Here is a 25,706-nt window from a genome sequence, read left to right as displayed (position 1 = left end):
CAGGGGTGGTGAGCCCCCGATGCTGGTGAGCAGTCCACTCGCCCCCGGCGAGCGGGACGACAGTCTCAGAACCATTCTTCTAGAATTACAGTCCAGCCGAAAATCCATCGACACTAAAATAGATCACCTAACATCCCACCTCGACCAGGTTAAACAGAGGGTGGATTCCCACGACGTACGCATTGTCCAGCTCGAGGTGAAAGTTTCGGATGCCGGTGACTCCAGAGTGCTGAAGCTCCTCAAAATGGATAAGATCCTTGAAGTTATCCGTGCCAAGAACGAGGACCTAGAGGCGCACTCCAAAAGGAATAACATTCGGGTCGTTGGCCTGCCAGAATCCCCCACGACCAGAAAAATGGAGGACTATTGTTAGAACTGGGGGTCTCTAGTTGGCAGAGGTAGGTACCTCTGACCAAATAGGGACCCTTGCTTCTAGTCAGGGTAAGGGGGTACACTCCTAAAATAACCCCTGCTCACCCCCTTGGTAGCTTGGCACGAGCAGACAGGCTTATCTCAGAGGCAGTGTCTAAAGCATTTGTGAACACATACAGTGACAACTCTACAGATGGACAACTCTACAGATGGACACCACAAGTTGTAGTATAAAAATAAGTATTTTTATATAGACTCATCACAAGATCATAAACGACAAAAATCCACAATACTGTACATTAAAAATTGTAGAAATCGCTTAGTTTTCTTAAGATGTAAAATGCGACATGTAGTTCAATGTACCTTAGGATGCGTAACGCTATACAACAGTGTTGCAGGGAAGGTGATGCGTCGGTTCCTTACACGCAAAAACGGTGATGCATTGGATCCCTACTGATGCGTAGGTTCTTCTCTGCGAGGGGAGTTAATGCGGCGGTTTCCTACTGCGCTTCCGTGGCGATGCGGCTCGCAACGCCGTGATGCGATGAAGATCTGGTACAATGCACAAAGATGGCGTCTTGATGGGACATGATGCCTGCACGCCCAACGGCCGTGCGGCGTCTCAGCGATTCTTCTGAGCCCAGTGACACACTTCCCGTGATGCGGCGGCGTCTGATGCGACATCGATCCTCTTCTCTGGCAATGTGAGGCGCTTCGGCAATGATGCGACAACTGCAGTGGCGACACACTTTCCAGCGATGAGACGACAGCGGCTGCGACACGCTTCTCCGATGATGCGGCAGTGTCTAGTGCGACGCCGATCATCTTCTACGGCGATGCGAGGCGCTTTCGCGTTGTGAAGTGACAGCAGCAGTTTGGCGACACGCTTCTTCGAGCGTCACACTTCCAGCTCCTTGCGACATGCAGTCCCTCAGAAAGCCCAACACACCTGCAGGCACTTCCAAAGAACTCTTGGGGAGCTGGTGGGTGAAGTCTGTTGTCCCTGAGACTTCAGCAGGAGGCAAACTCTTTCTCAAGCCCTTGGGAGATCCTTCATAAGTTGATGAAAGTACACACAAAGTTCCTCTCTCCTTTCTTTGGCAGTCAGGCAACAAGTGCAGGCCAATCCCTCAAGCTTAGGGATAGTCTCTCCTCAGTCTCTCTGGTTCCTCTCCTCAGCAAAGGTTTCTTCTTGTTTCCCAAAAGTGATCTAAAGTTCTGGGGTCTGGGTCCCCCTTTTTATACACAGTTTCTCTGTTCTCTGAAGGCAGAGAGGCCTTTGCCTACTCCAAACCAGTTCTGGTCAGTCCTGGAGCACTTTGTTGACAAGACTCCCTCTTTCCTTTCAGAGTGCAGGCCAGGGACATCAGACGCACCACAGGAGGTGGAGTCAGCATTGTGGAGGGAAGGCACAGCCCTATTCAGGTCCCAGGTGCAACTCCTCCCACCCATCTACATGCAGATCACTCTAGTCAGCCCTGTGCTGACTCACCCTCTCTCCTGGAATCCCCCAGCCCCTGTCACTCAAACTCCAGACAAGGAATACAGCAGAGGCAGGCTTGGATGGATAGACAAGACAATACTTGGGGAGCTGGACCTACTTTCTAAAAGGGGTATTTTCAAACACAGAATGTTTAAAACCAACTTCACTAAAAGATGCATTTTATCATTCTGAGTTCAGGCATACTCAACTCGAATTTCTACCTAGTTCCCTGAGTCAGTTAGGATTATAAGAGGTAATACTCAAACTGCCCATTCTGGCTTATGGGGGAACAGGTAGCCTTGCAATAGTGAAAAACGAAAATGGCTGTAATTCACTATTAGGACATGCCACACACATCAGGGCTTGTCCTACCTTTTACCCACAATGCACCCTGCCCTTGGGCCAATCATAGGGGTGACTAATATGCAGAAAAGGAAAGGTTTAGGGACTGGCAAGTGGGTGCACTTGCCCAGTCAACATCGCAGTACCAGGCTGCACACAGGCTCTGTAATGGCAGACCTGAGACACTTTCACAGGCTGCTTCTGTGGGTTACAACAAAGAATGTCCATGCACACGTTATGAGTAAATACTGTGTCAATACAGAAAGTAATGGCAAGAACAGTAGAGTAGACACAAGTTACAGAAATCCAACACGATTCTTTTTCTTTGTTTAATATGATTCCGTTGCCCAGCCAACACGTGTTTCGTCCGGGTGTAAGACCCACGACTTCTTCAGGGCTAAAAAAACACACAAAGATATATTGTAGACACACAAACAAATTTACAGGGTGTCTCATGTAAACAAATTTGCATAATAGGCGTCAGACACCGTGACCAACCGCAGTCACCCAAAACAATTGGAATTAATGTGACAGATCCAAGGAAAGACCCCAAAAGCAAGGAGTATAACATAAAAATTTCCAAACTAGTGAATAACAGTTGACAGATCTGCATAAGAATATATAAATAGTAACCAGTCAGTACATAGAACAATATATCTTAAAATATTTTAAGAATCATTAGATCCCCCTAAAAAAGGGAATCAAAATTAAATTATTGAAACATGAGCTTAAATACTCATTAGAATACAGCAAGTTAAAACCGTCTCATGATTAAGTAGGCCAATCCTAGAAAGTGCAAATGGTTCTTAAAGAAAACAGAAAGAAAGAATGGAGGATGAGGAAAGACAAACACATCGTAGTGGACAGGTATAAAAAAGAGGGTAAATACAATCCGATCATAAATAGGGGAAATCACACAGAATTATGAAATCTTACCATCAGGCGCAACGTGAATAGTAAGTGAATCTAGACATATAAGAGAAAAGTGTAGATCTCAGTAAAGCATAATTGCACCCTGTAGCCTAGAAACTACAGTTAATGTAGAGTATGGAAACACCGGCTCACCTCTCCGCCGGTTATAATTCCGTCCCGGCTGATCGGGAAAAAAACCAATAATAGTCACTAATTGGACGAGTTACACAAGGGTGAGTAGCCCAAGTGAGTCAGGACCTACGAGAAAAAGTAACGGTAACTGAGTCTACGAGTCGCTACAAAATAACAAAATTAACAAAATTAACACAAATGCATCTTGCCTTTTAACCTAGTGTCAAATTAATATGAAATGAATATAAAACGCCATGAAACAATTAATGGGGCTCCTGTGACTGTAATTGTAAGTTCGAGATTACATTAGGAGAGCCAAATCAATCAGTGAGACACAAAAAGCGTTGAAACAAACAAGCATAGTAGCTGTTGTATCGCGACAGTAAAACTCCATCAGTTCTGTGACCACACATTTTAGTTTATAGAAAATTAAGAAAAATCACGCTTTTACATGATAATACAAGACGTGGAAAAATACGACGTGGTGATATACTTAAAATCACAAAGCTAGATAAAATATCCACTACACAGCCGTTGCATGCAGCAAATGTAAAACTCCTTATTTATCAAAGACGTCAAGAAAGCATACATAAGCACTAGGGTAATGGCGTCAATGAACCAGGATCCACGTTGTTGTCATTAATGTACAAATATTAAGTCAAATGCCAAACTCAATCGAACCAAATAAGCGAAACAAAAATGGGAAAACGGCCAGAAGTCCCAAACTTGTAAGGTACTAATGAAAAATATCCTCGAATTGCCGCTAAAATTTACCTGTGGGACGAGTGCGTCAGGAAGTGTCGGTGGAGTCAAGTTCGTAAACAAATCGGAAGTGACATACCCTGCACGTTATAACGTGAGAGGAACAACAGAAGAACTAGACCGTGTATAGCGGTTCAATGAAAGCACCGGCAGTGACGGAACGGGAGCCATATTGCATTGGCCGATATCACAGAATCCAACAGAAACGAGTACTAATGACGTTACAATTTACCACATGTCCAAAATCGCTAAAATTTCAACGAAAGCGCAATTCCGGCTCATAACGATGGTACATATACTAAAAAAAGAGATAATAAACAGACAATAAATTGTCAAGTAGTCAGTGCTCAAAACGACCACATCCCCTACTCATATATGAAACGGATTGTTGCCCGGTGGTGTGTGCCAGCGGGGAAAAAGAGGAAAAGGCATGGCTTATAGAAAAAAGGTCATCACAGAATTAGCAGAGGAAAAGAGCAAACATTACAGGAAGGAGCAGAAGCATAAAGGTTTGAACAGGCAAATGTATTGAACATCATAAATTACTTGAGACTCAGATTATTATTGTACGGAAGCAACAGCGAAAGCCCAAAAACGGAGGAGCTGGCAATACATACATTCAATTCTGTGGGTTGCACAACTAGTGCTGCAAGCCCACCAGCAGCATTTGGTTTACAAGCCCTGGGCACCCCTGGTGCACTGTACCAGGGTCTGACAGGTAAGCCAAACCAGCCAATCATGAAATCACTAATCCATACATCAATTTACCATAGGGAGAACTTGCACTGTGGCACTGGATAGCAGTGGTACAGTGCCCCAAAACATCTATAACCAGCAAAAACACATGAGGCAACAGCAAACAAAAAAAAAATGGAAGGGAGACCCACGCCATGGTGCCAGGTCTAACAAATATCCCAAAAGCCTTCTTCGTGATCTCTTCGGCCCGGTTCTGTCCACCCATTTCATCAAACAGGGACACAGGTCACTTGTCCCTCAACCCACCACACACCCCCGGGGCTCCTGCAACTCCCATCATCTCCTGTTTGCTGAATTATCGGGACCGAGACTCCATTCTGCGCAGGGCCCCGGAGCTGGGTGTGATCAACCATCAGGCCAACAAGATTTCACTTCATTCGTCCAGGTGGCCCACAGGTACTTTCTTCCTGCCAAGCATATTCTGCTTGACAGCTCCACATCACAGATGCAATGCTCTACCCCTCCAAACTCCGCATTGACTTTGGGGAGAAGCCTAAATTCTTCACCGACCCTAAGGCTGCTCTCACCTTTGCGAAGAAACTGCAGAAATCCCCACCACGAACCAGCCACACCAATTCTGAAGACTGCCACACAAGCGATAATGACTGATCCTTATATGCCTGGCCCGGTCCCACTGTCACTGTTATACATATTTCATGCTGTTCTTCCATGCGCTATGTTTAATGCAATGTCCCATGCCTTCTTTTATCACACACAAAAACCTGTAATTTTTGTGTGCTATGGTGGCCAGCAATGTGCGGACACTTGCCCTCGGGATTCGTGGGTCCCTGTGACAGTTTAAATACCCTTTTTTCTCGCTTGCGACCGAGAATATTTGTGATTGCACGCTTTACCGTTCAACTACCTACCACTGAACTTTACCATGCTAGGCCACCCTGCCTACATGGCAAGGGGCAAATGGCTGCACCCACGCACCCAATCGGGAGGACTACAAGCCCTGTATTCAGTTCTCCAAGTTTGGGTTCCCTGGGAGAGGGAGGTTCGAATTCTCAACCTGATTGGGGGGTTAGAGTGGGTGATAGGAAGGGTTGGCGCCTCCTCGTGGAGGCTTGCTTTGTTATTTCTTTTGTTCTGATTTCGGCATGTCACTGTCTGTATACATTCCATGATGTATTTAATCTTATTGTTCCAGCATTTAACGCTCTATTCAAGGACCGTAGGCACTGCGCTACTCACCGCCTCACAAATGCCACATGACTGACACCATCTTCTGGACTTGGAACATCTGGGGTCTGAACAACCACCGTAAAGCACGTCTTATGCATGCACAATTCAGACACCAGGTAGACGTTGGTTTTGTCCATGAGACACACCTCTTTCCTGCTACCTTATCTAGGCTGCAATCCCGTCACTGGGGAGAGTCCTACACCGCCTTCTACTCCAATTACTCAAGCAGTGTCTCCAACCTTTTTAGGAGGGGTCTTCCTTGGTAAGGCATCCACTCCTTCATTGATACGGAGGGTTGCTATGTGATCCTTGCTGGCACACTTTGCAACCAGCCGCTGAGACTAGTGGCGCTCTATGGCCCCAACACTGACGACCCCGACTTCTTCACACAGGTCTGCCAACTCATATCCTTTCTGGGACCTCACTCCTTGATATGGGGGGGCAACTTCAACATAGCACCCTCGCAGACACTGGACAGCTCAGGTGACCGCATTCAGCATCCACAGGCCACTGCCCTCCACTCAATCATGGACGTCAACTCCCAACTGGATGCTTGGCGGCACACACTCCCTTTGCTAGCGTGAAGGAACCTGCATGACTGGTTCGCGTGGATCCTGGCTCCGCCTCGACCTTTAGATAACTACCCACGACATTGCCTCTTGGGCCACCTCCGTGAACCACATGGCCCGCACCTTGTCTGACCATGCCCACGTAAGCCTATGTTTGCGGCTCACGCTCCGTTTCAGGTTAGCATGGCGCCTGCCTCACAATGCCCTTCCTGACGCTGTGTCATGAACTCACTTTCTCAAGTGCGCCTAATAGCGGTCCCGCAATCCTGATGGTACAAGCACACAAAGAATTCCTTCAATCGGGATATGCTTAGAGACCGTAACTATGTTGGGACTATAGTTCCCAAGATCCTTAGCGACCAGATGCATGCGTGGATGGAATCGCCTACAAAACCGAAGACGGACTGCCGAACAGCGTCAGAAATTCCAACCCCGTTTTTGGCTCGAAGGAAGGACGCTGTTATTTTCTCACCGGTTAGGGAAGGGTGCTCTGCACCGCTTGCCTTTTATCCTAGTCTGTTCCTGGATTAGTGGGGTCTCTCTCCAGCTGGCAGTGTGACTCTACGGTCTCTTTCTGTTCACGAGGGACAAATACCCTGACTCTCACTGTCTTGCGCACAGAGACATTTGGTTTTCAAACTTTCCTACCGTTGGCAAGCCTTTTCTGTTCGGCTCTTGTGGTGGAATCTTTTTCTTTGACTTTAATAGTGAATGGAACTAGTTTCCTTTTATTATCCTTTTCACGAAGGCAAAATCCCCCACAAGTGAAAAACCACGGATCAGTGGTTAATACGGTGGGAACATTAACATTATCGCTTGTTCTAGTGTAAGTAGTTAACTCTTCACTGACCTTGTTTCTGAGGGTCAATTAGTTTGGTCATTGTTCCTTAAAAGACGTTGGAAAGAGAATGATTTCCTCATTTGTACTTAACGGAAGTAATATCGATATACATTATTACTGGATAATATGTTCATTCGTTTGCGGTTTCTTTGGCTCTAATTAACAGGGGTGATTTCCAGAGCGGAACGGGACGACGCTCAAACCCTGTGAAGCCTCATGGAGCCTATAAAGGGTATGTCACTGTGTGGGTTTGAGTACCAATTTATTCAGAATTATGGAGGTCTCATTTTGGCAAGACCATGGACTGGCTTGAAACTAAGACTGGCGCGTGGCAAAAACTCCCCCTCTCACTTGCCGGGCTTATCACCATCGCCAAAATGATCATGCTCCCTAAATTCTTGTATCTCTTTTCAAACATCCCCATCCCTCTCATGTCACATTTCTTCCAAAAACTATGCTCTAACATTATCACATTGATTTGGGTGGGCGCCAGCCCAGAATCGCTTACGATATCCTAACACTTCCCTTGGTCAGGGGAGGTATGGAAGTCCCCCGATTTGAAACTATGTGCTGTGCGCCCAGACCAGCTTTCCCCAGTTCTGCCTCCATCCAATACCTTTCCAGCCTCATGTGGCGGTCGAGGCGGACTTGCCTCTCCGTGGCCACTGCAGACAGCAGTATTTTTGCCGCACAAATTCCCCCAAGGCGAGATTGACACAGTAGAGTATGCACTGGGCCTAGAATGGGCTGCGCAGATTCACTGACACCAAAGCGCTCTACGTGCCTTTCATGCAACTTGCCCGCAACCTATCATTGCCTCCGCTGCAGTAATCAACACAAACACTTCTCCCACTTAATACTTTTAAATCTGGTAATATAGCCAGAATAACATGCCCCAAACAAACTTGTAGTTTAAACCATTTATTATCAAAATATATATATAATTTTTGTATTTAAAAAAATTCTAGTGTCACAAGTACATGTAAATAAAAACCATCAACATTGTACATAGATAAACAGAGCCCCAGATACATATTGAAGAACCATACAAAGACTGTACAGGTCTCCAAAATAACAAACCACACAACCATATAGTGAAAAAAAAATACAATTATACACTAAATTTCAGTGGACATACATACAAAGTGCAAAAACACAGAAAAAGCACAGACGCGCGTTTCTGAAGTACCATGTGCTTATACACTCCATCAGGGCGCTAAATTCATTATTTATGCAGTGGTCAAAAGGCCATCTGTCACTCGTGCACTAGATCCCATATTGTAAAGTGCAGTGCACGCGGGGGCTAACCACCAAGCATGGCAGACGTACCTTAAGCGGGCTCCATGCCCCGGCCGCTATATCCTGAATATCCTGCCGTGGCTGGGGTGCATCGTGCAATAAGTTGTGCGCTACTAGCCCAAGAGGAGGCTGGACAGTGAACTAACCGGTCTCGCACTGATTGCAAGTGACTTAATCGACTATGCGGCGCGACCATTCAGACGCGGGCTGAGGCCTGGCTGGGCCGTCTGCCCCGATCCTGCGACGAGGGCCCTGGCCTGGAGACTCGCTGCGGGTCCGTTGAGCTGATGTACCCAATATTGCCTCCCAACCTCCCGCGGACCATCATGGACCCAGTCGGGTCGCTGTCCTCGGAGCTGCTGACATCCTCGGAGTGCGGAGCTGGCTTGATCCTGCCCGTGTGCCGAAACAATAAGGGTGCAACCCACCGCCCTCAACTGAACAAAGTCGATGTCCTGGACTGCCTGTGCTGCGCGGTGAGTGGGGCGGGCTGGGAGACCAACAAGACCCTGGAAGGGATCCAGAGGAGGTTTTGCCTGCTGACTAGGCCCAGGCCTACTGTGAGACCAGGAGGCATCCCGGAGCTCGTGCTGCCACCGGCACGCGATAACGTCACCCAGACGCTCTCCGCTCTGTACGGAAGGCCCGATCCAGCTTGTACGAGTGCCGGTGGTGACTTGTTGACTCCTGGCGTGCAGTACGGACGGGGCCCGGGACCCTCAGGCGGGAACGGCAGAGGCTGGTGACCTGGCCAGTGGCTCCGGCGACTGTTGTGCAGCACAGGGTGATTGTGGACGCCTGAAGTAGAGCTGGGGGCCCGGAGTGCTGACCTGCACCGAACTGTACCGATGTACCTGGGGCGACCGTAGCCCCTCCTTTAACTCCACGCTCTGTGCATACTTTTCAGGCCTATGGATTGCAGCAACCAATGACCGATCAGCCATCTGCTGACCGCCGCGACCCTGGAGGGTGCACTGTTCATGCCTAACAGCCGGGCTTTACACAAGGGGGCCCTGTGAGCATTGATCCTACCACCAACAGTGCTCCTGTCTCCACATGAGCCCAGGTCCGAATGATGATGCTGCTGCGTGCACCGGAGTCTGGTGGGCTGCTGTGAGTACCGCCTTGATGCACCCACTTTTTCCCAGGCGAGGTTCCCCCTTCTCCCCCCCTAACAACTGGCTGGGCTATACAGATGCGTGTATCAGCATCACTGGTGCAGCCTGTGGACAATGGAAGGGGCTGTGACAGCGTAGTGAGGCCTTTATGAGAGATGTAGCACCCTGCTGGTACCTTGATTTGGAGTGTGGCGCTCCCTCTCCCCTTCTGCCGTGCGGCACTGGAAGACACACCGGGTCCTGATACACTGCACAGCCCTGTACAAAGTGAGGTGGTGAGCCCACGTTGGATACACCCACTGACCACTAAAAGTACACCAACGCTGGTGGGGACCCACTGGAGTAAGAGCAGAAGCACGACAAACGACTACCCACGTTTGGCCGGTAAAGCATAGCACTACCTCCTGGAGCCAGAAACAATAACAATGGGGCGCCTGAGGAGCAAGGTCCCGGAGACTGCCACTGCGGGCGCGCAGGGAGTGGAGGAGATGGGCGCCACTTTCCAGCCGTCCCTCTCGAGCTGTGTCCCCCCCAACGAATATAGTCTCTGAACCGGACAAGCTGGATCTTATACTAAAAGAGGTGCGCGATTCCAGGAGGGCCAATGAGCAGCAGATCGGCTTGTTGACAACTGGTCTCACTCTCCTAAAAGCAGATCATGGCAAACGTTCCCTCACGGTAAGGGATAACACGCTGGCCATCGCGGAGGTTGCACCACAACATAAGGAACAAGTGGCGCAGCTCATGCAGCTACAGCGTCAGGTGAACGGACTACAGGAATGGGTGGACGATGCTGAAGACAGAGCCCGCCGGAACAACGTCCGGGTCATAGGCCTCCGGGAGCGATGCGAGGGGTCCCACGCCACCAATTCATGAGCAGTGGTTTAAGGAGCACGTGGCTCCAGAGGGCCTCTCCGACTACTTTTGTGTAGAGAGCAAACAGGATCCCAATGGGACACCCGACAGCAGGAGCCATGCCCAGTCCTATGATTGCTCGGATATTAAATTATAGGGACCGAGACTTGCTGCTCCAGAGGGCCAGAGAAGGGTCCCTGATACAATATGAAAACTGGAGAATTTCACAGTACTCAGACTATACTATGCTAGTCCAGCGCAGGAGGTCCTCATACATAGAGACTAAAGAGAGGTTCAGAACCTTGGATCTTAAATATGCTCTGCTCTACCCGGCTCGTCTAAAAGTCATTGATCAAAAAGCGAACTTTGACACCCTGGAAGAAGCAGATGAATGACTGGAGATCATGTTCCCACCAACGACGTCAAAGTCCTCCACGCAAAGTACGTCTCAGAACAGGAAGGCGCCGAACTTGCGGAGATCACGCCACACTAAACTTGCCCAGCGGCCCCAGGGCAGAATCCTCCCCCGGAACAGGTATGGAGCGGCCGTGCAGATGCGATAGCAGCAGTGAGCACCCTCAGACACACCCACCTACAATCGGCAGCTAGCTCGTCCGATTAGAACACTGCTCATTCAGACTATGAAAATAGTATTGCCTTATTTCCCAGTGTAACTCAAACTGTCGGTTAATATGTAATGTTAACTGGTAAGAAATCTGCAAGCAGATGCCCGCAATGCATGCTAGACTCCCCAGCTGCGGCACGGTCATATTGTCCTAGATATATTGGGTCCGGGTATTACGGGCTCACACAATTCACACCAACTATGCATGAACTTTAATTACACACCGACTCAACTTTACAGATATGGCCTAAGACAACATGACAGGTGCCACAGGTGCAATGCAATGAAAGCTGACTTCCTGCACCTGGCATGGGCATGTCCCACGATACATGATTATTGGCGGGAAGTTATGGGGGCGATAACCACAATGCTTGCGGAGCAGGTTCCGAATACGCCTCAGATGTGTTTATTGGGGATATATAAATTGATACTTGAGGAGGCGAAAGTTCTTGGCGGTAGCACTATTACTAGCAAAACGACGGGTAGATATTCGATGGGGCAGTAAAAGGCCGCCTAGATTCAAGGACTGGCTCACGGACATGTCATATTGCAGGGAAACCATGGAGACTTATTCGGAGGAATTGCCCCTCTTGTCGAGACCCCGAGATTTTTTAGGAACCGCTGAAACATTATCTTCTGACCATGCAGGTAAATACTTGAGGTATATAAATAGATGGCACTGTACAGACATGGATGAAACTCCGGTGTGGCTTTTCCTTCTTTCTGTTATCTAGGTGGAACTGTTGTGTCCTCTGTTTAAATTCCAGGTGTCAAATACTGTAATTTCTTTTTGCCAAACGACGTGCTGATAACTTATGATGTCGAGAGTATTGATGTCACATAACGAAGAGATGGGAAATTTGCGGGCATATATGTATAACTTTGAAAATGTTATTATCAACGAGCAAGGACTGTTTCTCACTTGTTCTGATGTAAGAATAGTAACAAATAGCAGCATGGTATGTACAACCTGTACTGTTGACCGGACCGAATAAAGAAAAAAAAATTAAAAAAAAAAAAAAAACTATGCATGACTTAAGTTCCCCCAGAAGGTGAATGCACCCCGTAACTCGTTCACAGTTTATACAGTTGTTTTTATCAGTTTGGACCAGTGGTGTTAGAACACTGGACCTAGTATTCATGGTTCCAAGGGAGTTCTATATTTATGGCTCAACCCACGCAATAGGTCTCTGTACTACTGTTCCGGCACCCTACCCCTCTGACTACCACCTACACAGACAATTGACCACATGACAGACATATAAAATAATAACCTGGAATGTCCGGGGCTTGGGCTCTATACACAAAAGCCACAGGGTCAATGCACAACTTAACAGATGCAGGGCCCACAGTGTTCCTCCAAGAATCAAACCTCACAGTCTCTGAAGTTGTAAAGTTACGCAGGAAATGGAGGGGTGAAATATTCTTCACATCATACTCTGCCTTTTCTAGAGGGTCGACAATATGGATCAGGGGTGGGCTCCCCTTCATAGCCCTGGAACAATGTACAGACCCACAAGGTCAATACATTCTAGTGCGTGGAACATTAGATGGCACACAGGTGATTCTTGGTGGTGTTTACACCCCTAACTTTGATCAAGATAAATTTTTGGCGAACATAAACACTGTCTTAAGGGACTGGGCAAGGCACCCATGGATCCTAGGTTGCGACTACAATGCGGTCATGGACCACTCACATCCCCCCATTCCAGGAGCGGGGTCCATTAAGCAGGCTGAGACATTGGTTTGGTGGGCGGAGGGCTGGGAGATGGGTGATGCCTGGCGTCTCACGAATCCGACCAGTAGGGAATAATCCTTTTCCCCGACACACCAGCTGCACACGAGAATAGACAGGATCTTTTGCTCTACACCCCTCACAGCGCAAATCACACATACTACCTATCTGGGCAAAACCCTGTCTGACCACAACCCACTGGAATTAACCCTAACCTAGGGTAGAATTATTTCACCGAAAACTTTGATACTGCCTCCACCAGACAAATAGAATGGGATGCGTTTACGCCTGTGATTCGGGGCATAGCCAATCAGTACCACTGCCGGGGCATGGCAGGAATTACACAATAGCAAATACACCGTACTGCTGGAAAGTCTCAGGGTGATGGATTACAGAGCATATACCCAGTTAAAACACACTGAAGCGGACACATCCGGGGCACTGCTGGCACGCATCCTACGTTACGCACCCCCTACCGTAGTCATACATGAGATAATCACACCTCAGGGGAAAACTAATCACACAGCAGGACATAAATGAAGCCTTCTGTAAGTATTACAAAACCCTAGATCAAGCCCCGCCACCCCAGACGGAGGATACCGTTGACGCCTTCTTCGCTGACCTACCCTTTCCCCAATTAGACCGCATTGCACAGGATGCTCTATTGGGCCCCATCACTGGGTCAGAAATTAGGGAAGCCATGCAGGCGTTGCCACGCAATAGAGCCACAGGCTTAGATGGGCTACCAATGGAGTTCTTTACCACATTTGCAGACACTATGGTCCCACAACTTGAGCAACTAGATAACGCAGCATTGGAAACATGGCACCTCCCTTCCTCCACGATGCAGGCATTGGTAGTGTCCCTGCCTAAACCGGGCCGTCTGGCCACAGACATTTCAGGCTACCGCCCCCTTTTCTTACTTACCACAAGTATTAAATACTAAGTAAAATCTTGGTGCTTCACTTCCTCCCCTACCTACGGACCCTAATCCACACAGACCAGTGCAGCTTTGTGCCAACGTGCAGCACTTCATTAAACATTTGTCGCTTCGATCACGTCCTGGGGCACAACATCAGCTGGAGATCATAACGCAGGCTGCATTACATTGCATTTGAAACAAGCTTTCGATACACTCCACTGGGATTACATGATTAAATCACTGGAGAGGTTTGGCATACCGCCGCCATACCTGAAATGGGTTAAACTACTGTACACAGCTCCAACAGCGCGAGCACGCACTGGAGGCCATATCTCCCACATATACCAGGTGGGCAGGGGCACTCGCTAAGGCTGTCCTCGGTCGCCCTGGTTATTAACCTCGCACTAGAACCACTAGCTATCAAATTACGGACCGAAGCTGCACAAGTAGGTATTAGCTTAGGGAACACCACACATGTACTGTAGGCATATGCAGATGACATAATCCTATATGTAAAAGACTTGAACTGTGAACTAGTGCCCACCCCGGTTATCTTTAGTAAATTTGAAAATCACAGGCATTCTTTTTCCACGCCGGCGTACGCCCGGATACTATACAATTTGGGCAACTCACTCTCTCGGTGGCACAACACACCTTTAAATATTTAGGCATTCAAATATATAGAAAAAATCCAGACCTGATCGAGGGTAACCTCCATAGGGCTATCAGGGCTCTCCGTTCCCAAACGGCCTTCTGGACCTTATTGCCACCGTCCGTGATGGGCCGGGTGGCTATCTCCAAGATGGTCATCCTCCCAAGATTACTATATTATTTGACGAATCTACCGCTTGTAATCCCTACCCCCATATTTAAATTACTAGATACTTTACTTTCCAACTTAATCTGGGGGACTGGCCGCTGAAGGGTGGGCCTAGCTGAAATCCAACTAGCGACAGACAAGGGTGGACTGGGGCACCGGATTTCCGTGCTTACTGCTATGCAACCCAATTACAACGGCTGTCATACTGGTTGGCAGGTCGCAACCTACACGAGGTGGGCTATACCATACGCGACATTAACGAAAGGGTATTACACACCTTGTTGCCCCACTCAAAAATCCCGCAAGGAGCACCAACACTGCTCTATAAAGCACTTATCTATTGGCACAGGACGGTTCAATACACACGTCGAAATCCCCCATATGCTAATAATGTGCCTCTGTTGGGAATTCCTACACCCACTGGACTGATCACTACTCAGCCCATCCGCTGATGGGCAGAGGAGGGCGTAACCACGGTAGGAGCATTGTTCACGGACGGTATCCTTATGGATCATGCAAACTTTGTTAGGGCAAATGGGGTCTCAGTTAACCTATACATGACGCATGCTACTATCCTTGCATATGTCAAAAAGCACTGGGCCCCAAACAGAGAGAAACCCCAAACGCATGATTTAACGCAAGCGCTTCATCTTAAGGGAGGGGGAGCCACCTCACGAGATGGCTCTATCGGGCTATTAGAGCACAGGCCGGGATCTCTCTTCTGGTGCTGCGGTACAGGTGGTCTGAGGATCTTGAGAAGGACCTCAACGACAAGGAGTGGGCCTCGCTGCTGGAGTACGTCAAGAAGGTGTCCCGCAGTGCCAAATTTAAATTCATACAGTCTATGATATTACATAGGGCTTACCTCACTCCGCACTGGTTGCAGAGTATATATCCGGAAACTGAGCATCGATGCCCCAGATGTAGGCTGGAAAAGGCTGACCTTTCACACATGCTGTGGTCGTGCCCCATATTAGCAGAGTTCTGGGACGGAGTGGCCCAGGGCCTAAGAACCACAACTAGCACTCCTTTGGAGCAGACATTGGGTAGTTGTTTACTTGGTGTTCGCCACCATCCGAAATCGCAGAAGGTACAGACCCGCTTCATTGACCTGGCGGTATTGATTACCAAGCGCGCCATAACCATGCGCTGGAAGCCGGTGAAGGCCCCTTCAGTCTATGTTTGGCACGGGGGGTTAGGGGGGGACTGAGAGTGATGCCATTAGACGGGAGGAAGCCCGAGGTCTATGTAAGCCCTAATATCCATGGAATGGGACATACTACTGGAGATATTTAAGGCCCTAGACCCTGCACCTGTACCTAGACTACCTGATGACTAGTGGCCCATTAGCGATTAATGTCAATTTTCGCTGCACAGATAATCTCAGCCTGCAGACATGCGTCATGTAGGGTTCTGCCAATCTTCACTCATACCTGTCAGCACAGGCACTGGATCACCGGGATAGGCTGGCTCTAAGAGCGTTTTACTTAGTGGTGAGCCAGACAAGGGGAGGGGGGTTGGGGTAGTTAATGGGAGTTAGATCCGTTTTTCTGCTTCCACTTATATGTGACTTCAATTACAAGATATTACTGTACAAAGACACTTGGCATAATATTATGTACTACATACTGTAATGTCCAGTGTTGATTGTTATACACAGTCTGAGATAGATATATAGGAGTATGGAAGTCCCAGAACACGGGAACTGCTGTACTGCTCTGGATAGAATATAAAAAGCAGAACATGTGTCTACTCTAGATGGACAACATAGTGCCTAAAATAAAGCAACAAGCCTTATCAGGCCTACATTACTTGAGAACACCCAACTGTAACAGCATGTCCCAAATAGAAGCAGCCCAACCTGAGTGCTATACCACTCTACATGGAATACAAAAAGTAAAACGTGATGTCTACTCTACATGGGCAATATCGCACCTGAATTAACGCATCAAACCTTATAGGGCATAACTTCCTTGAGGATGCCCAACTGCAGCATCGTGTCCCAAGTAAAGACAGCCCAACCTCAAGATTCAAGGCAATATGGCTCCGTACAGTTGAGTGGAGTACGCGCCAAGGACAATCTGCTCAATTACCATAACTGGGATTTATTTATAAGGCGAAGATGGCGTAATTGGCAACTAAGTACTCAATGAATGTATAAACTGACACCAGATAGTCATGGTACCTATAGCAAAAAGATGGAGGGGCTAGGAATAGTACAAAATAATGCTCCCCACACCTATCTTACCAACTGATCCCAGTCAGCCAAACAATGTCTGAAGGCTGTGATGACAAGCTCTCATAGGGTAGCCAATTCTAAAGATAGATAATAGAAATAAAATATCTACCCCAGTTTACTAGGACTCAGGGGATACATAAAGAATATATGAGATGCTATACATACATAAAAAATGATGAATCACCCGAGATCCCTAAAGTCTGGCAGACATGGACTCTGTCGTGAAGGTAGCATAATCACTGCTGGGGAGCATAGAAAATATAAAAATAAGTATGTATTCCCATTCTATTCGATTCACAGGGTGAGGAAAAAGTCCTACAAGATACCATACATAGGTTTTTGTAAACGAAAGTCACCCAGGGTAACCTTAAAAATGTGGTAGCTGGATCTAGTGTTCACGGAAGCATTTACAGATACTACGGAAAATAGATGACAAACATGAACATGCCGCCCCAGATAATCAGGATAAGACCAGAGGGTGGTAGTTACAAATTAACTTACAAGATTTAAAGACGTAAGACCATGTATGGCGAGGGCTATCCTAGCATGCTCGACTCTGGCAGCCAATAATTCAGTGTCCCAAAATCCAAGGAAAATGGAACGAATCTGCATGTGACAAAATATCAACCGAAGCAGTAATTCACGTACAAATTATTTACAAATCACTACACGGTCAGATAAGAACACTCCCTTCCGACACAAGTTAGGGAGCAAAGAATACTTACAAAGTTCTGATACGCAATTCTACAAGACTGATCCAATACACATCGTCCGTGTCCCCAAACTACCTTCCAGGCAAGTGCTACAGGCCTCGAAAACCAGTCCTTGTATCCGATTTTCCACCGTTGTCGAATCATGAAATTAAACCCAATCACAAACCCATGATGAAAAAAAGTCATGGAAACAAGTAAGAATTGAAATAATGCAGATTTCCATGACTAGGCAGAGGGCCGATCTAGAATGTAGTACCATAAGGCTAACCCACTATCGCTAGATTGCAAACATCACGAGCCACTCTCCCTAGGGCCCGAAAATAAACCACGCAAGTGAAGGATAAACTGTTAACAATAGAAAAAGTGGGAATAAAGGAACATCTCCTTATAAACACCAATTCCTAATGGAGCAATTCTGCTAATAGAGCCTGTATAGATCACATATACACCTACAAACTAATAATGGTGCAGACCTACATCCCAAATATACTTCTAAACAGAACAGACCATTAGGCATACTACAATGATCATCATTATTATGCCATTTAATGAAGTGATAACCTGTCACATCCTGCAATTTATCAATAAAGGTTTTGAAAAATCAACACAAAAAAAAGAAATAACTATCCTTCTGCCTTAATGGTGGTATGTATGACTCACTATCTAGTTGATTCTGCTTATAACCATCCAAGAAAGCCTGCTTAAATGTTTGGCATTGTTCTGCAAGCTGTGATATTCTAAACTGAACTTCAAGAAATATGTGGCAATGAATTTTGGATCTTTAATACAATAACCTAATTAATCAATCATCTGTTTGAGTCTTATTGATTCCCATTGATTCTTTCATACAAACTGTGCTTTGTCCTAATGACAATATGTTGTAGGTAGAAACAGCGACCTTTGACAGAACATCAGGTGTTACTTCTTTTGTTTTGAATCGCTGTTGGAGAGCTTGAAGTCTGTTTAATCCTAACTCGACATAACTTCTTTAAGAGATTAGGTCTTCCTGCAGCTATCCTTTATTTCTTCAGCATGGTTTTGAGAGTGGTGTATTTAAATTTGATCTCAAATTTGTGAGTTGGCCGTCAATTAATGATTCTCATTGGACAGCTAACCTGGAGTTTGGTCACCCTAAGTTCCACCCCTCCTATCGGCGGAGAAAGATTTAGAGGATCATTTCCTCTGTGGTAAATAGAAACGCTTCAGATTGTCTAAACGTAAAAGGTCCAGTACAGTTAAAAGAGTAAGAAGAGAAAGATTATGACAAACATTTTTACCACACTTTAAGCTGCAACACAGAACGCCACCCAGTTCTACACCCTTCCACTCTACTCCCTCCACGACACTCCATAACACTTTACACTACTCCATGACACTCCACTTCACTCCTCTCCATGCCACTCAACTCTACTGTGCGCCACGCCAAAACACTCTACTCTACTCCAGAACACTCCACACCGAGACCTATTGGCTTTGTCAATGTTGGTTTAACATTGTTACACACTGAAGCAGAGGTCGGAAACTCACACGTATACACATTTGATGATTTTCCCAAAATACTTTGAGGGCGGATATTGAAGACGTGTATTCGTGTTGCATAGCAGCAAGGTATTTTCAAGTGAGGGGAAGAAAAGAAAATGACATTTGGTTGGCCGAAATCATACTACCTTCTAACAAAAGATGAAGGTTTCTTGCTTTGGACGAAGACTAAAAACTACGGCAGGTGGTCGCTCTAGCCCGGTAGGCTTGTGTGCTGGCCCAGTTCTTGCAGGGGGACCAGGTTAGCCAGGGCCACCAAAACATCACCTTTGGCCCACCCAGTCCTGGAGAAGGAACCTGTTAAGTGCTTCATTCATGTTAACGTCTGAACACTGATGTTTTTTCACTGCATTTACTTTAGTTATCAGTCAGGGGTCATTAAGGAACCTCTAGAACCAGTGGCGGCTCATCCGCCCCGCATCCTCCCCCGTCCCTGTGCACTGCCCCTCCTACCTCCGATCCACGCTGGCCGCCACTGTCAAACAATTTTTAAAGCAAATTATTTGAATCATTAGTATTTTACCAGCTTTAGTTAATTTCCCTTATTTTTATACTGGCTGAGAGATTAAAATAGAGCACGTTGGTAAAAAAAAAAAAAAAAAGTCCAGTGGGTAACCCTAGCTGGTCTCGCTCAACAAACTGCAATTGGGCGGTGTGTGTTGGGGCTAGATTTGGGCAAGCCAACAATTTAATAGGGAGAGCCGAGCCAGGGCAGAGCTAAGGGTCTGGCTTGGCTCTTCGAGCCCGTGCAAAAGCCAAGCCCTAAGGCTGTTTGCTATGTAAATCATACAACAAACTATACATAAAATCTGATAAAGTCTCTTCAAAATTCAAAAAAAGTGAATTTCTATAACACATGGAATATTTGACATTATGTCACAATTCAGCGCTGCACTGAAGTATTTTTTTGAGAGTGATTTTTTTTTTTTTAACATGAATTTATCCATTCCTGCCTCCGTCCTCACACTGGTGACAATGCCAATATTGAACTAAGACGCATGAGTTGTCACGTTGACCTTGTAGTGGCACAGATTTTAGAGCAACATTAGTCTATTAAATCAAACACAATAGGTTTTTGTATAGTTGGTTTTCGGATTCACGTTTTTGAACGTGCTTTCATGCTAAATATGAAGAAAAACTAGTTTTGGTGGAATAAAATATTTGCCTACGGTCACACAAAGTAGGAAATCTGCAATTTATCCAGGTTTTATGGTTTCACTTTGTACTAAATTACGATCTATGTATGTCTCCTTTTCATGTTAATACTTTGTTTTTACCTCTTTGTGCAGTTTTTATATAGTGCAAACTCAATCTGGAGGTAATGAAGAGTTTACATGAACACAATGTTTACCTGATGCAGAGACTCGAACCAGACTGGTTCAGCTCCAAAATTGGAAGCTCAAAAGCTTGAATGAGGCAGGCAGAAGGTACATGAAAGCTCGGATCTTTTATGGGCTCGATGTTCCAACAGGACCTCGAGCTGAGCCAGAGCCAGGCTTCAGGATTAAGGCTGGCTTGAGCTTTCAGTGGGTCCCTCATCTTTATTTGGGAGAGTGGGGACCGACGTTTATCTTCCAATGATGCAGCAGGTATAGTGACACCAAGGCCAGGCTTGTGAACTGCCTTTTGCACCTCAATTATTGTCTGTGTTGGGGGTTCTGAGTGTATGTATTTTAATTTGCACAAGATGCGCAAAAGTAATATTGTAGGATGGTCATGCATTATACATGTGCATGCTTCACTGGATTAACAGCCACTAGGGTGAGGGAATCATACATTTCCCCCATTACCTAAGAATTAATATGGAATTAAAATGCCTAATTGAGTAAAGGCCTGATTCGCAAAGGTAAACTTACACTCTTGGGTAAGTTTAATACTTTTATTTATATTCATGAACTTAAGAGTTTATTTTTGAGTCTCTGCCACCAGTGCGGACTCTCCTCAGTTGTAAAATTACTATTAGTAAAATTAAACTTGTAGTTTATGAATACCAAAAAAAATAGTACGCTTGCACAAATGTTTAAGTTTACTTTTGTGAATCAGGCTTAAAGCATGTCTGTCAGTTCTCTGCCAGATGCTGTGGTAAAGTAAATCTCTGTGTTATCTCAAGTAAGATAGCGTGTCGGGCTGATTTTATTCCCACCAGTATGGCGGAGTTACAAACGTAAGAATTTCATATTCTGATATCTTGTTACCGTTTATTGCACATTCCATGTTATAGTCATGCCCACTGGAATTATTCAATGTTATGGCTGTGGTGTTTGTCACAAAGTTATGGATTTTCCGCATTTGCCACATAAACCATCATCTGATGCATAATCTGCAGATTAAAAAAAACTCTATCTCAAATCCATAAAAAGTTACTCGAAAATGCTGCAACACATGCTACCACGCAGTTGAAGGCCCTCTGAAAAGGTTGTCTATTCACCTCTCAGTGGTTTATTGCTATACTTGTGTGTTAAACTTGTACTAATGTGGTACAACTTAGGCCCAGACCGTGATAACAAGTGTGAAAAACTAAATGACAAAATAATGAACTAATATTACCACAAAATATCGCTACAGTACACAACATAATTTGCCTTTTCTTGCTGGATAATTTAGTCAACTCTGCTGCATAATCCGGTCCTCACCTACCACATACTGAGGATCCAAAGTAAGATTTTCAAATGGCTCCCAGTCAACACCCGTAAAATCATCACCCACACTCTTGCCACCAGCAAACTAGACTAAAAAAATACCCTCTATGCCAGGATGGAACAAGCATCTCATGAGGAGGCTGCAGGACATCCTAAACTCGGCAACCAGAATCACTTTCAACCTCCCATGACACTCAAGGCATTCATGCCCAGCATACCTCGATAATACTATCTGCTCACACAAACCTTCCAGACACTTCATCTAGGCAAGACTCCTATTTGCACGCATCCCACGCATACGGAAAGCCAGATCTGGCGGTTGAGCCTGCTCTAAAATCACTTCCAAAATGTGAACTGACGTACCGTTACACAGCCGAGCCCTCCTCACTTTTTGAATTCCATAAAAAACTGAAGACCTGCCTTTTCAAGCAGTCACATTTGGCACTAGGCTTGGCTAATCTAACTCATGCTCAGTGCCAGGATACCCTCCTGGGTGAGAGTGCACTTTACAAATCAACATAACATGGCATGGCATGTCCTGACCCGAGAGAAGCATGTGCACTTTACAGAGCATTCAGTTCAGACTAGTACAAAACCCAACCAAGCTGGAGTATTCTTTAGTCTGGATGCTTGCTTTTGTTTCCCATGCTGTGTGCCTTTTTGCCTCTGCACTCGTATCCATAATATGGGGCAGGCTCAAAAGCATAGCGGGGTCCCTCATTTGCGCGAGGTTACACCTAATACTAATGAGGGAGCAACCTCTGAATATAGCTCTTGCGCTCCATGTGCGTCAGCACTATCAGTGCTACTGGAGGGGTTGCACAAACATCTCCAGCCCTTCTGTAACCGAGACACTGCAATAGGGCCCCAGAAGTTTACCTATTTGACTGCAATTCCGGTTTTACACTTCTCAGGCATGAAAACCTCTTAGTTATTAACAAAACTGCTTTCTTTTTTCCTAATGTGTTGCTGTTTTTTAGGTCTCACCTACGCAGCACGCATGCGCTGCATAGAAGGACCTTTAGCCGTCGTTCTGCTCTTTTTCGAAGCACATACTCGTGCTTTTGGCGGCATCCACCTTGCGGGAGTGCGCAGGGGCGCGCCACAAGCACGAGTATGTGCTTCCAAAAAGAGCAGACTGAGCGCGCACCACTCCTGGGCTCACCTCCTGCTCCCCCTCTCTGCACTTTTTTTTTTAGCATTACTTGCGTGTTGGTTGTGCGTTTATTTCTCTATTCCTTTCGCTCCTCACACCGCTGCAGCTCGCCGTATTTACATTGAGTATTTTTTTTAAATGCACCCATGCCGCGTTTTTACCTCAAGGTCAGCCACACGCCTTTATTTATAAGCTCACCGTATTTACATTGCGAAATTGTTTTTAAAAGCGCACCCATTCCACACTTGTGCTTTTACTGTAATGGCGGACATTAATGGTGGCCATGTACCGTAAATCGTATTGCTGAAATGACAGACTGAAAGGCCGTGGCCTTCATTTTGTTGCAGCTGAAACCTTGCAGCTGTGTGGAGCTCAAACATTCCTTCTTTGTAGATGCCATTGGTGGACAGTAAGTAAACAGCTTACTGTAAATGCTCTTTGTGCAGCTGGCAGCATGCTCGCCTCAAGCTTGTGACTCGAGCTTGGGGTTAGAGAAACGGCCTGTAACATTTTTGGTTTCTTTTAAGGAGGGGCAGCACCCCCTCAGCCCCGCTGCAGTCCAATGGAAGATTTGCCTCCAGATCCGAGAAGCATCAGCGGACTCACACACAAGACGCACTAAATCTGTATAATGCGATTTTTATCGCACCTCTGACCCGGAGCACTTAGTGTACAAAATTTAATCGGAAGCCTGAAGTACCCGATCACACTTCCCAAAAAGTCATGTTCTATTACTTTCTGCTGCTGCCTTTGTTTTCATTGTTGATGGGTGGATTTAGGCCAAGAATGCCGAAGAGTGGCTGTTATATTAATGCACTCTCAATATACCTCTGTCACATCTCAGCTTTTGGTGAAAGCTGCGACTGCCATACAATGACAAGCATTTGCAATGCAATAGGCCTCACATTTGCGAGGGTTTCAGCTATTGGCATTGTAAATGACAATGCCTTTTATTTATGTGTTGGTTCTTAAAACAGATAAATAAAAGACATTGCCATTTACAATGCCAATAGCTTAAGCTCTCGCAAATGCAAGGCCTATTGCTTTGCAACTGCTTGTTTCAATGAAGTACACAATACATAATTTAAACATGAAAATCCAAGCACACATAAAAAAATTGAGAAAATTTGCCAACAAACTGTTTAAAATATAAATAAACTCACAAAAAAATACATAAATTAAATAAACAAATATTGAGGGTGACTAAAAATATGTGCACTGGCGGCAGAATTGGATGAGTAGGGCAAGAACAGCCATAATCCAATGTAATTGAGCGCTTTGACAGACAACATTTCATTTTGCTGTTGCACCACCAATTTTTACACTAATGTACACCAGTGTACTCTAACATAAGCAGAAGGTTAATGTCAGGGTCTCCATTTACGAAGTGGACCAGAAGAACCAACACATTTTTATTATTTTTCTTTATTACAATTTTTCAATATGCTAGACAGCAGCCGCACTTTTCTACAACATAACTTTAACACATTGGCATAGCCAATAGCTCTAGCTAAACACTTAAAAGGTCCCAAAGGCGAGACCTATTGACTATGCCAATGCTTGTTAAACATTTTTATCAATGAAAGTACATCGCAAAAGAATGACATTAAAATAAACATTTACAAAAGTCACAGTGTGGAAAGAACTAGGCGTTGAGCATATTGCAAGGAGTAAGTAGCCTGTCTTCCTCCTGCGAAATATCAAGGCTTAGGTATTGTAACAGGGACCTCCTTATATCTTGAACTACTATTAGTATGTGCTTGGAATCCAATCCAGGCACTTCTGTCGAAGCGTGGCTTGCTGGAAATTTTAAAGGTTGTGCAACTGAGTATAGACATCACCTCTTACTCCCAACTCTATTTGCCTGTTCGGAAGAAGATGTGATGTAAATATTGAGCTTGTAGGCTACCACCTGAAAACGACAAAAATTGGGCTCACATTGCACCCAGCGGTACCTTTGGCCCAACCAGATGAAAATGCCTGACACAAGACCTGCTCGTGGGCCATAAATAGGGTACCTTGCGCCACTATAGGCCCCAAAGATGAGATTACGTCACAGAAAGGCTGACCCAGGTGTTTGATACCCCGCCTAACCCGGGGGTTCCACCCCACTGTACTCACCCGCAGCTCTGGGCGCCTCTTCGCGTCTTTCCTCTTGGCCACCATGGCCATACTGGCAGTGCGGCCTCTGACAGCGTAACGCACCACCAGAGAAGGGGCACTGCAGGCCCCGGAACAAGCCGGAGGAGCGCAGCATTCCTCTCGCCCTCTCTGAGACGTCACCACAAAGCGCAGGGGCGGAGAAAGAACGCGTGACCCGGCGAAGACATCCAACCCCGGAGGCTTGTTTCTACGCGCCAATTTATCTCCTCGGGAAAACAGAACCCTCCGGTTTTCCTCGGTACCGCGTTGCGTCCCTCTCCAGCCAATTATAAAGCAGAACTTGGGACTGAACGTGCATTCCGTCGAGGGAACTTTTCCGGGGTAAGGGGTACACCAGACGACACTCATAATATTAACGTTTTATGCTCGAAGTGACTAGTTACGGTTGTTTTGCAAGATGAACAGACATAGAGGTTAACCTGGCCCGGGTATCTTAATTCAGAGATTCAATTAGCAAGTGTGTTGTTTCAAATTTACCTGCTTATTGAACAGATGATGAGTGTAGATCCTTCAGCGACAGCCGACT

At 46.1% G+C, this 25,706-nt stretch overlaps 1 protein-coding gene across 3 annotated transcripts in view; it reads right to left on the bottom strand.

Moving 5' to 3' along the window:
* The window catches only part of LOC146862153 (RNA exonuclease 1 homolog), a 919,286-nt gene extending 893,878 nt beyond the window's left edge, over positions 1–25,408 (bottom strand). The window contains exon 1 of one of the 3 annotated variants that reach the window (XR_014978103.1): positions 25,139–25,407. Coding sequence is in view for 2 of the 3 variants with exons in the window: in XM_085641330.1 (XP_085497456.1) it covers positions 25,139–25,274 (136 nt within the window). In the remaining variant the exon portion in view is untranslated. Of the gene's footprint in view, positions 1–25,138 lie in introns of all 3 variants that reach the window. The other 2 variants (XM_085641330.1, XM_085641329.1) reach the window with 2 other exon arrangements.
* Positions 25,409–25,706: the final 298 nt, after the last annotated feature.

Source organism: Triturus cristatus, chromosome 2_2, assembly GCF_964204655.1.
Source record: "Triturus cristatus chromosome 2_2, aTriCri1.1, whole genome shotgun sequence".
NCBI classification, from domain to species: domain Eukaryota; kingdom Metazoa; phylum Chordata; class Amphibia; order Caudata; family Salamandridae; genus Triturus; species Triturus cristatus.
The sequence above is the reverse complement of the archived record's forward strand: the minus strand, read 5'-3'. Positions and strand labels throughout refer to the sequence as shown.